Below are 12,781 nucleotides of genomic sequence, written 5' to 3'. Positions count from 1 at the left end.
TAGAACTTAAATGTAGGATCTTTGTTGTTATTTTGAAGGCTTATGATCCATATTTAAATTTGCAGATGCTTCCTCTAAATACCAATATTCGACTTGCATACTCAAATGGAAAGGATGATGAACAGAACTTTATTCAAAATCTCAGTTTGTTTCTCTGCACCTTTCTTAAAGAACATGGTCAACTTATAGAAAAAAGATTAAATCTCAGGGAAACACTCATGGAGGTAGGCTTTGTGGAGCTTTTGGCTTCTAAAATTAATTATAATGTAAACTGCTTTTGTTCTAAAATTCTCTTGACATTCTCTTTGACATATCTTATTCTCTGCACAATACAGTACATGCTCTCAATTCTGAATTCTAGTCAGAAGCCAAGTGTCCTGATTTCTCTGTTCTATTCAATGTCAGATCAGTAATTTATAATGAATATTAAATTCCAATAAGTGTGCATATGTGTCATTCCTAAGATGCAAAGTCTAAAAACCTTATTTTAAAATAGAGATGTAATAATATACAACTTTTAAATTGCATGAGTGGTATTTAGTACATTCACAGTGTTGTCAACCATTTATCCATTTTAAAACATTTTTTCATTACCCACAAAGGATAAAGGTACCCATTGAAACAAGTCATTCCATTCTGCTCTTCTGTCCAGTCCCCAGCAACAAGTAATTTGCTGTACAACTCAATGGATTTACCTATTCTAAACCTTTCACATAACTGGAATTATAATGTATGGACTTTCGTTGTTGCTGCTTTCTTTCACTTAACATGTTACCATGTTATAGCGTATGTCAGTACTTCATCCCTTTCATGCCGAATAATATCCCTTTATATGGATATACATCATTTTTTGTGTCCGTACATCTGTTGAACATTTGAATTATTTCTTCCTTTTTGCTATAACCAAATATTGTTTGATTTAACAATCATGTGTCTTAGCATATTCTAGGACATGTCAGAAGAAAGCGCACTTTGCTCATACACAGTTTCTATTGTATATTTGATAAATGATGAATCTTCATAGTGTACAAAAAGCAATATGAATTTTTATTTCCCATTAACATAGCAAATGGAAAACCGTTTGAGGTTGTTAGTAATGTCTAAGGATTGTTTTAATAGTTTTGGTCTTCTGTGTAGGCCCTTCATTATATGTTGTTGGTATCCGAAGTAGAGGAAACTGAAATCTTTAAGATTTGTCTTGAGTACTGGAATCACCTGGCAGCTGAACTCTATAGAGAGAGCCCGTTCTCAACATCCGCCTCTCCATTGCTATCTGGAAGTCAGCATTTTGATGTTCCTCCTAGGAGACAGCTATATTTGCCTGTATTGTCCAAGGTAACAACAGTGTGTGGTTGAGTGTGCTTTCTCTGATTTTGGAGGACCAGATGAAAATGCTGGCTTTTATTTTTTGGCTGAATCTATCCAAGCACATCCTGTGAGTTTGTTAGAAATGCAGATGAGATGCAGGAAAGTTAACAGTTGATTTTTGTCCATGTTTAGATTAAAATTTATTGTAGAATTATATTTTAAGTATGTTTATTTTATATTGTGGGCATGATTGTGTTTGGTATGTTGGTGTTAAGTGCCATTTTTTGAGAATGGGAGTTATAGTTAATGTAACTAATTTCAGAGATCTAACATTTTTTTTTTTTTTTTAATTGCTGAATAGGTCCGTTTATTAATGGTTAGTAGAATGGCTAAACCAGAGGAAGTATTAGTTGTAGAAAATGATCAGGGAGAAGTTGTAAGAGAATTCATGAAGGATACAGATTCCATAAATTTGTATAAGAATATGAGAGAAACATTAGGTAAGTTAATAAATACTATTTAATCCTTATTAAAAATTGTATTCTTTTGTGGAAATACTGTTTAGGAAACAAGGCATGCTTAGTTTCTGAGTCTGTTAATAGCTATCCTTATTAGAGTGCTACTGGTCTTAGTAAAAATCTTTTTGCTCATTAAGTTTTGCATTTTAAAACGTGAAATTTTTTTCTTTCCTGTAGTTTATCTTACTCATCTGGATTATGTAGATACAGAACGAATAATGACCGAGAAGCTTCACAATCAAGTGAATGGTACGGAGTGGTCATGGAAGAATTTGAATACATTGTGTTGGGCAATAGGCTCCATTAGTGGAGCAATGCATGAAGAGGATGAAAAGCGATTTCTTGTTACTGTTATAAAGGTATGCAAGAGATAGGGGTGAACTAGAACCTTGTTAGTGTATTTTACTATAAATGACTGAAATTTTTCTTATTTTACAGGATCTATTAGGATTATGTGAACAGAAAAGAGGCAAAGATAATAAAGCTATTATTGCATCAAATATCATGTACATAGTAGGTCAATATCCACGATTTTTAAGAGCTCACTGGAAATTTTTGAAGACAGTAGTTAACAAGCTCTTCGAATTCATGCATGGTAAATCCTGTTTGCTTAATATATTTTATTTTTGCTTAATGGAAAAGGCAAATTTTTTTTTGATATTTGTTTTTGTTTTGTTAAGAGACCCACGATGGAGTCCAGGACATGGCTTGTGATACTTTCATTAAAATAGCTCAAAAGTGCCGCAGGCATTTCGTTCAGGTTCAGGTTGGAGAAGTAATGCCATTTATTGATGAGATTTTGAACAACATTAACACTATAATTTGCGATCTTCAACCTCAACAGGTACGTGGATCAGTAAGCATATTTTTTTTAGAAAATAACTACTGTTTTAATGAGAATTCATTAATGGGGGTAGAATGCCACTGATGGATTCAAGTGTTTCTGTGTTTAAATTTTTATAGTGAGGCAGAAATTCAGTCAGAAGTGTTTTAAACTGAATTACTATTTAATTATTACTAACATGTTAACAAAATTAGCTTAAGTTGTGTAATGAATTATTTGTATGTGATTTTCCTTATTATGATGCATACAAGTAACATGTCTGCCTTTTAACATAGGTCCATACATTTTATGAAGCTGTGGGGTACATGATTGGTGCACAAACAGACCAAACAGTACAAGAACATTTGATAGAAAAATATATGCTACTTCCTAATCAGGTTTGGGATAGCATAATCCAGCAAGCAACCAAAGTAAGTTTTAGTTACTTTTTGTGAAAGTTCAAATGGAATCTAAGAAAGTTATATTTACAAAAGTAGTAAATTTAGTACTTTGACACGTATATCTGATCCATAGTGCTTTGTGTGCTTTTGCACATTGAAAGAATGGTAACATTTTTATTCTGTTTGGATGATATTTTGGGAAATACTTTCCTCTATTCTTTAGTAATAAAGACTTTTACAGTACTTTTACACTTTAGGATTATATGTGTGATGGTGGTTCGTAGTAATGTGGGTAATTTTTTTTGCTTTAGCAAAAAGAATTCTCTTACAATAAGTGGAGTTGTGTTTTGTTCTTACAGAATGTGGATATACTTAAAGATCCTGAAACAGTCAAGCAACTTGGTAGCATACTGAAAACAAATGTGAGAGCTTGCAAAGCAGTTGGACACCCATTTGTGATTCAGCTTGGGAGAATTTATTTAGATATGCTTAATGTATACAAGTGCCTCAGTGAAAATATTTCTGCAGCTATTCAAGCTAATGGTAAGCAATTCTGAATTCTTATGGAATACTATATTAAGTTAGTTCTACATTCATTGTCTTAGCCATAAGCATTTAGCACTTTTGACAAAATACCTCCCGTGTTTTAGGCAATCCTCAACAATTTTTAATGAGTCTCACATGCCCCTTTCCCTTATAAAATTAGTCTATTTTCCCAGGAAATTAATCTGTGTCCTCTTGTTTTTTGTGGCATTCCGGGTAGCTCAGTAGTAAAGAATCTGCCCGCCAATGATCCATGGGTCTGGAGGAGGAAATGGCAGTCCACTCTAGTACTCTTGCCTGGAAAAATCCTGGGAACAAAAGATGCTGGCAGGCTATAGTTCATAGGGTTGCAGAGAGTTGGACATGAATGAGCAGGAGCACTCTTTGTCTTTAGGTTTTCTAATGGAGAATGGAAACCAGTAGTATCTGAAGTACAGGTAACTGCCAATGTAGAATTCTAGTTGTCAAATTGGATTCCACCTGATTTTGTTTTTTAGGTGAGATGGTTACAAAGCAACCATTGATTAGAAGTATGCGAACAGTAAAAAGAGAAACTTTAAAGTTAATATCTGGTTGGGTGAGCCGGTCTAATGATCCACAGATGGTAAGTGAGATGTCATTTTGTTTTTTAAAGTTGATACTGTACTCTCTAGAATGTGTATATATTCTGTATGAATTTAGCTATTTAAAGCTTAATTATATAATGTAATTTAGATGTTTACATTTGGTGTTACTTTATAGCATTCTATTTATTGGAGTTCTGGAGTCCCTTAAAATAGTAAGATCCCTTCTCCAGGGGATCTTCCCAATCCAGGAATTGAGCATAGGTCTCCTGCATTGCAGGCAGATTCTTTTACCAATTGAGCCAGCCACCAGGGACGGCCAAGATACATACCTTCTTCCAAAGAAATTGCTGTTGGTAGGGGGAGGGTGGTGATGTAATAAGACAGTTGAGATGATTGGGTAATTTTTATTTTCCATGGATAGAGTTCAAATGAAATTTCTTTTCTGATGGTTTTGGGAGCAATTTGTAAAGCTGTCACAAGAGCTGTTTCCCTCCTTAGTGGGATTAAGCAGTTTCCTAGTTGAAGGTTTAAAAGTCTATTGTGCTGTCTTATTCCTGTCAGTCTTAAATGGTTTTCAGAAAGTAATTAGCTCTATATGCTTGAACTTGGGGGAACTATTTATGTTTAGTTATTGTTAAACCTTTCCTTCTTCTGGATCCTTGGAACATTACGATAAATCCTTTCCTGTTCATCACTATTGTGTGGAAGTAGCATTGAGAACTGTGGCTACTTACTTTCATAAATTTGATACTTCAGTATTGTTCCTGTTAATACTGGAAAATTTTTTCAGGAAATTACCAGGGTATCAAACTAGTTTACAGCTAAGATTTATGTTGAACTTTGGGACTGTGAATTCAAAGATAGTTGAATAATTCAGATTTAGTGTGTAGGGAAATAAATTCAGTGTTAAGAGTGGAAATATGAGAGTGGTCTAGGAAAGGATAAATGAGGCATGGGTATGAAGTGTACAGTGTGGGAAATAGTGTATAATAGTCAAGAACTAATATCTTTTTATAGTGACAGACTATAAATTTAATGGGATCATTTTAGAATGTATAAAAATATTAAGTCACTAGACTGTTAATAGGAACTAATGTCGTGTTGTAGGTCAAAAGAAGGATGTAATGTACAAACATGGTATATAAAATTTACACTGCTGTATGTTTTATAAGAAAGTTGAGTAAATCTTAAGCATTTTTATCAACTTTTTTTCTGTTTATATCTATATGAGGTGTTATATATAAAATATCTATGATCACTAAACTTAACTCTTCTATAATCATTTCATGATGTAAGTAAACTTGTAGAACTTAAAGGAAGAAAAAGAAGGGAGAATCGGTTCTAGTTAAGAGAAAACCTAGTAAGTAAAAGAAAAATAATTTTGTGCTTATCCTTCAAATCTTGCTAGGCCTGTTTTATGTATTGGGACACTACTACTGTTTAGTTAAATGAAACATCATCATATTTATTGAGCACATCTTAATGGAGGATGCATTATAAAGCATAGAGTTTACACCTTAGACTGTGTTTATTGGGAATCTTGGAAAGCCTACCACAGTCTTTCTGGCATAGTGTAGTTCCTTTTTTGAGAGTAAGTAATGGTTATTATTTCTGATTATTAAACTATTGGTTAGCATTCATTAAATTTAAAAAAGCATTGATGATGGAGGTCTGATTTTGGTTAGATTTGAATACTTTGGTGTACAGTGAGGCATTACCCTTCCCTGTGCCTCACACACAGACACACAGTATCCCTAGAATCCTGGTCCTGCCAAAATACTTAGAGCTAGTCACTTGATGTCAGGCCCCAGTTTTCTTTAATAAGTATAGATTTAAACTGTACAATGTCCGTGGCCCTCTTCTGCCTATTTTGGTTTCTTGATTTTTCTTTGTAAAGTTCTAATACACCAGAATTAAAGCCGTAAGAGTTTCCGTTTTTCAGTAGATGATCAACCTAAATTAAGTTTTACAAGGTAACATTGACCTGGCTGCTTAGTATGAGTTGGCAAGTGCCTGAATTAAAATGAAAAGTTTTGTTGTTGTTTTTTTTTAAACAGGTAGCTGAAAATTTTGTTCCTCCTCTGTTGGATGCAGTTCTCATTGATTACCAGAGAAATGTCCCAGCTGCTAGAGAGCCAGAAGTGCTTAGTACTATGGCTATTATTGTCAACAAGTTAGGAGGACATATAACAGCTGAAATACCTCAAATATTTGATGCTGTTTTTGAGTGCACATTGAATATGATAAATAAGGTATGCGATTTGCATTTCAGTTACATAATGGCAAGTTCTACAGTTATCCATATAACTTTTAAAAGCGTAAATGATGGCTGTCTATGAGCATAGCATAAATTTTAGGCTCTGATGTTAAAACATTTGAACTTCTAGATAAGAAAAGTATTTTTTTTTTTAAATTTGCCAGTTTTTTATTCAAATAGCAGCTAACATTTATTCAAAACTTGAAACGTTTTAGTCACTGGATTTTTAGTTCAGTTTAGTAAAATATAGTATATGTTTATGAAAAATGGGAAAATTTATTAACCAAAAAGAAAAACATGTAAATATATGTGTACACATTTACACAGTAGACTTCTCTAATCTGTGTTACTGATCTCAAAGTCACTTTAAAGTGGTAGCAAATCTCTAGCAAGTCTCAATGCTAATAGAAAATGTGATGGTCTTTGTGGGTTTTGTTGAGTTCTCTTTATAATAAGATGACCTTGTATTCCTTCATATTGACAATTCATTTGTGTAATAGTATTTTTGTTCTCTCTTACGGGGTCCACTAACTCCAAATATTTATAATGAATTAGAGCTTGCTTTCCCTCTTCCATTAAATACAATTTAAGGCATTGAATCTTCTATTTTGTTCTCACCATTTATTTTTAGGACTTTGAAGAATATCCTGAACACAGAACGAACTTTTTCTTACTACTTCAGGCTGTCAATTCTCATTGTTTCCCAGCATTCCTGGCTATTCCACCGGCACAGTTTAAACTTGTTTTGGATTCTATTATTTGGGCTTTTAAACATACCATGAGGAATGTAGCAGATACAGGTAAATACATAAAAATGATGTTCTTTATTCATTTGCCTACCAACCCACAGTCCACATACAGACACTTACAAATAGACACCCATCTATCTGTGTATTTGTAGCTGCAGACAAGAGGTATCACTTCACTTGTCATGGGTTTTTTTTTGAGTGCATCAGTAATGGATGTGGGAGAGAATCAACTAAACCTTAAGAAATAAGGGAAAGGTGATGATGGTTAGATTAGTCTGTAAGTAAGCAGTCATTGATTCTAATTTAACTCCATTACTGAGTCAAGATAATTTAGGCAAATAATTGTCTTTAGCTTAAAAAAAAACAACGAGAGAGACTTTGAATTGTTTGATAGCTGAAGTACCATTGTGAATGTTGTCAGTATGGAATAACTTGGTTGGCTTTATATGTCTTTTAGGCCTACAGATACTTTTTACACTCTTACAAAATGTTGCACAAGAAGAAGCTGCAGCTCAGAGTTTTTATCAGACTTACTTTTGTGATATTCTTCAGCATATCTTTTCTGTTGTGACAGACACCTCGCATACTGCTGGTAAGACTTTAAAGCTGTAAAAATTCTATGTTCCTTCTGATTGTTATTATATCTTAGAGTTTAATGATGTCCTTCTTATCAACAGGTTTAACAATGCATGCATCTATCCTTGCATATATGTTTAATTTGGTTGAAGAAGGAAAAATAAGTACACCATTAAATCCTGGAAATCCAGTTAACAACCAAATGTTTATTCAGGAATATGTGGCTAATCTTCTTAAGTCCGCATTCCCTCATCTACAAGAGTAAATATCCCTTTTTATAAACTTAAGTTTTTTAAGGGTTTTTTTTTTGTTTGTTTTGTTTTTTAAGTGATTAATCATTGTGTTTTAACTTGCAGTGCTCAAGTAAAGCTCTTTGTGACAGGACTTTTCAGCTTAAATCAGGATATTCCTGCATTCAAGGAACATCTTCGGGATTTCCTGGTACAGATAAAGGTACATATTTTATTTGCAGTTGCAGAAATATTGAGAGTAAATACTGATTGCATTCTTGCATCCAGAATTGACCACTTTTTGTAATGAGCAAAATGAGTGTGCTTTTAAAATATGTATAGTGTTACTCTTTTGAGATACATTACAGAAAGAAAAACTTTAAATCAAGGCCAGAAGAGGAGATAGGTTTAAAATGTTTGGGGTAACTTATGTCTATTGCAACATTGTGATTGAATTCCGTAGATATTTTTAAAGGAGTTGGGGGAATGAAATATATTGATAGTTCCTTTTGGGATTTTCCACATTGTTAGTAAAGAATTCATTTTAGGGGGAACCATGGTGATTAGCGGAGTAGGCAATGGCACCCCACTCTAATGTTCTTGCCTGGAAATCCCAGGGACGGGGGAGCCTGGTGGGCTGCCGTCTATGGGGTCGCACAGGGTCGGACACGACTGAAGTGACTTAGCAGCAGCAGCAGCAATGGTGATTAGCAGATACTAGCCTGTTATTTACTGCTGTTACAGTGCTTTGTTGACTTAGGAGAAGAGGAATTTTTGTTGTGTCATCGTGTTTTAAAGAAGTCAAAAAGAGCTGATGAATTCTTGTCCATATCTATTAAATAAGAATTGATCACATAACATGCAGGTTTTTTCCCCCTCCAAAATACAAAGTTTTTTTTTTTTTTTTTAAGTGTAAAAAACTGATTCGTACAAAGCTATAAAGGATGAAAGTTGATAACATAGCTATGAGGACAATGATAATATACTTAAACTTGATCATTAGTCTTTGTTATCATTGCTCTTGAAGTATGTTTTATATGTGGCATTATACTATCCCTCTTTTGTAATCTTTCCCTCCCAACTAACACATTTAGTCTTTAATTCAACTGTGTAGAATTATATATATAATTTAAGCCCAACAGTTGATGGATAAATTACACTGCTAAGTATGTTGACAGTTGACCATCTTTTCACAGGAGTTTGCAGGTGAAGATACATCGGATCTCTTTTTGGAAGAACGAGAAACAGCCCTTCGACAGGCTCAGGAAGAAAAACACAAACTTCAGATGTCTGTCCCAGGCATCCTTAATCCACATGAAATTCCAGAAGAAATGTGTGATTAAAATCAGAAGTCATGCTGGGTTTTTTTTTTTTTTTTTTTTCTTTTTTTTTTCTTTTCCTCTGCAACTCTTGTTAGCAGATGAAAGCAGCATCTGAATATTTGTCGACCAAAATGATGCCAATTTGTAAATTAAAATGTCACCTAGTGGCCCTTTTTCTTATGTGTTTTTTGTATAAGAAATTTTCTGTGAAATATCCTTCCATTGTTTAAGCTTTTGTTTTGGTCATCTTTATTTAGTTTGCATGAAGTTGAAAATTACGGCATTTTTAAAAATTTTAACTTCATCCCCATTTTGTGGCTGGGATGGGGGGAGGAGGAAAATCCAATTTGAACATATACTTGTAAATTCTGATGCAAAAGTATACAATTTTTCCTGTAAAGAATACCAGTTTTTAATTAGGGAGCATTTTCTTTCTAGCCTGTATTTCAGTCTAGAAGAAAAGATAATGAGTAAAACAGATTGCGTTGTTAAAAGGATTATAGTGCTGCATTGTCTGAAGTTAGCACCTCTTGGACTGAATTGTTTGTCTAGACTACATGTATTACAAGTCTGTATGGCAAGTTTGCAGCAAGATCATGTGCATATCATCCCATTGTAAACGACTTCAAAAAATATGGGAACACAGTTAGTTATTTTTACACAGTTCTTTTTGTTTTTGTGTGTGTGTGCTGTCGCTTGTCGACAACAGCTTTTTGTTTTCCTCAATGAGGAGTGTTGCTCATTTGTGAGCCTTCATTAACTCAAAGTGAAATGGTTAAAAATATTTATCCTGTTAGAATAGGCTGCATCTTTTTAACAACTCATTAAAAACAAACAAAACAAAACTCTGGCTTTTGAGATGACTTATACTAATTTACATTGTTTACCAAGCTGTAGTGCTTTAAGAACACTACTTAAAAAGCAAAATAAACTTGGTTTACATTTATTTTCCCTTTATTGGCTCAAACTTATTCCTGTATTAATGAAAGTGGTTATTTATGTTTAGGTGTTAGGTAACATTTTTAAACGAATTTTGATAACTGTTGACTTCCAAGTATTATTTCTAAGGTTATTGAGTAAAGGCAGCATTTGTATAAAATGAACATGTTCCTGAGATATCTTCTGTTCCCAAGAAACAAATCCCTCCTGTGACAGCTTGGCACACATTTTACCTTTACTTGCAGTTAAAAAGCATCTTTCCTTTGGTTAGGAATTGGGGGGTAACAAAGCTGTAGATTCCCTACAAAATATGAAAAGGGGATAGAAAAGGAAACCAGCTTGGGTGAGTCTGTTTCCAGATGATTAAATTAGCCTTCTATATACCTAAACTAAAACCTAAGCATTTGAAGTGCCTCATGTTTGTGGAGAATCAGCAATTTTGTATAATTGCTATTCTCCTAACTTTTTATATAGGTCTTTGGCAAAGATTGGCATTATTTCAGTAGAATGTAATCATGCATAAAAGTCTTTTTAAAACAACAAATAGTAAGATGTTTTAAATATACAGAGAGGAATATTGAAGTACTTTGTTTAATACTTTAGCTTTCTTAAAAGCTTTGATTTTCTTACTGGTGTTTGCCTATAAATAAGTTGTCTTGGAACAGTTAAAAGAGTTCAGTTTCAAATCATATGCTGTATTTGAAATCTGCTTTCCATCAGTGGTCATGTATAATTTTCTTACCCTACAGCCCCATTGCCTACCTTGATATGTTTTGAATGTTGAAGAAACCAAGCTTTGGCCAAAATGAGAACATGCTAATAGAAAATTAAACTTATTGTGGGCATTTCTTGCTTGAATAAAAGTTAATCATATCAGGCCAGCCTCAACGTGTTTTACAAGAAAGCATACTGATAAACTGGCCATTTGAAATGTTTGGCTCAGTGTTGTTTAACCTTTGCAAAAAGGCAGCATCTCAGTTGTTACAAATTGTGAGAGAGAACTGGAATTGTCTCATAAGTATGTCTAAATCTTGGTTTAGACACCCATTAGAATCATAGACAAGTCTTTCGAACTGAAAATGGTCTCACAAAAGCTAATTCCTGAGTCAGTTAGGATATCAACAGTAGAATGCCATTCTAATATTTTAGCATCTCTGAAGATCTGTGGCACCTTAAAAACTGGTGCTAGGCAATACTGTTGATATATTTCCCTGCTTGTCCATGTGTGAACTCAATAATTGTTTGTATGCATTTATTGCTATTTATTGTCTTACCAAAAAAAATTGTCTTACATAAAAGTATTAAAGTGTCTTAGATTGGTCAGCAACAAAATATTCTATGCAAAAAGGCATACAAAGGCAGCAGGATATAAACTTGATAAGGGGGAGAGTAAATAATCATTGGAAGAATAATCACACTTGCATATTTTCTTACATTAGTGGCAACCAAGTTTTTCTTGGGACCTAAGCAGGGAAGCTGTCAATAAGCTATAATGCAAAGAATTGTTCACCAAATGCCAAGCAGTGCAATTTTATTTGTAAGAAGTTGATACTCAAGTTTCAAAAAGGCTTCTGTAACCAATTTTTATTTTTAGTAAGGACTGTTGTCATAGTTGAAAGTGTTTTCTTGATGGTGCATAAAAATACATCTTGCAATTAATACCTTAGAGTTGGAAAAAAAGCAGAAAGTAATGAAAGTCAATCCCACATTGAGTTAGGTCTATGATAGGATCTAGGATGCAGATTTGATGCCAACAGACACGTAAGGATAGACTTGGTAAAAATGCAGTATTAGAACACTGTGAGATTAACAGGTCTGACCTGGTGGTGTATGTATTGGATGTTCCTCCCGGAAGGTTTCCAACAGAATTCCATTCTGTAATGTGTGAAGACTCAAGCCTATAGAAAAGTTAAAAAAACGTCACATAGTCAGCCTTTTTTGATGTTCTGATTAGAGGAAACTCAAGGACAAAATGTCTGGATTATAAACAGTTACATAAAAATATAAATAGTACTTTCGGTATTTAAAGTACTGCAGTAAAATGAACAGTAATTGAGTAGAGTTGTACAGTCTCTTACCACTTTTTGTGCTTTTCATCTCTGACGCATTCTTGGTAAAGTTAACCATAATTCCATAATATATCTAGTCCATGTTTAGGCTTCCCCAACAGTTCCTAAGAATGTTTTTCATAGTTTGTGTTTTTCCCAGTGTGTTTTTCCCAAATGAGTACCCAATTTAGGTTCATGCTTTTTGAGTTTGTAGTTTTTAATTTCAGTGATGATTGTTCTCTTGAAAAATATTTGGTTACTATGCAGATCTGTTTTTTAAAGTATCTTCTCTTTTTTCATGTTTATCTAAGCATAGTTTATATTCTGTATTATCTACTGTCCCAACTAACAAATCCCCTCCTGTGTACCTCTACCCCGATAACTTTGCTTTCAGAGTACACTTACTTTTATTTACTATTTTATTCTAGAGTCCACAGGGAATAAGCCCCTACTAGCTTGCAAAACAATTACATATTTAATAATATTTTTATAAATTAGCAT

The 12,781-nt window shown here is 33.6% G+C and overlaps 1 protein-coding gene across 4 annotated transcripts in view; it reads left to right on the top strand.

Annotated features, from left to right (window-relative positions):
* Window positions 1–11,108, top strand: part of XPO1 (exportin 1) — a 43,102-nt gene extending 31,994 nt beyond the window's left edge. For all 4 annotated transcript variants that reach the window (XM_010863273.1, XM_010863276.1, XM_010863275.1 and 1 more), the window contains 15 exons: window positions 66–224; window positions 1,138–1,335; window positions 1,670–1,808; window positions 2,004–2,185; window positions 2,265–2,421; window positions 2,507–2,670; window positions 2,946–3,080; window positions 3,410–3,593; window positions 4,091–4,197; window positions 6,217–6,411; window positions 7,048–7,216; window positions 7,623–7,757; window positions 7,843–8,002; window positions 8,098–8,194; window positions 9,168–11,108. In XM_010863273.1, coding sequence (XP_010861575.1) covers window positions 66–224; window positions 1,138–1,335; window positions 1,670–1,808; window positions 2,004–2,185; window positions 2,265–2,421; window positions 2,507–2,670; window positions 2,946–3,080; window positions 3,410–3,593; window positions 4,091–4,197; window positions 6,217–6,411; window positions 7,048–7,216; window positions 7,623–7,757; window positions 7,843–8,002; window positions 8,098–8,194; window positions 9,168–9,314 — 2,328 coding nt within the window. In that variant the 3' untranslated portion in view covers window positions 9,315–11,108. The remainder of the gene's footprint in view (window positions 1–65; window positions 225–1,137; window positions 1,336–1,669; window positions 1,809–2,003; window positions 2,186–2,264; window positions 2,422–2,506; window positions 2,671–2,945; window positions 3,081–3,409; window positions 3,594–4,090; window positions 4,198–6,216; window positions 6,412–7,047; window positions 7,217–7,622; window positions 7,758–7,842; window positions 8,003–8,097; window positions 8,195–9,167) is intronic.
* The last annotated feature ends 1,673 nt before the right edge of the window (window positions 11,109–12,781 follow it).

The sequence above is a fragment of the Bison bison genome, unplaced genomic scaffold (genome assembly GCF_000754665.1).
Source record: "Bison bison bison isolate TAMUID 2011002044 unplaced genomic scaffold, Bison_UMD1.0 scf7180017864489, whole genome shotgun sequence".
NCBI lineage: Eukaryota > Metazoa > Chordata > Mammalia > Artiodactyla > Bovidae > Bison > Bison bison.
Note: the sequence above shows the minus strand (reverse complement) of the source record. Positions and strands in the feature narration are given on the sequence as shown.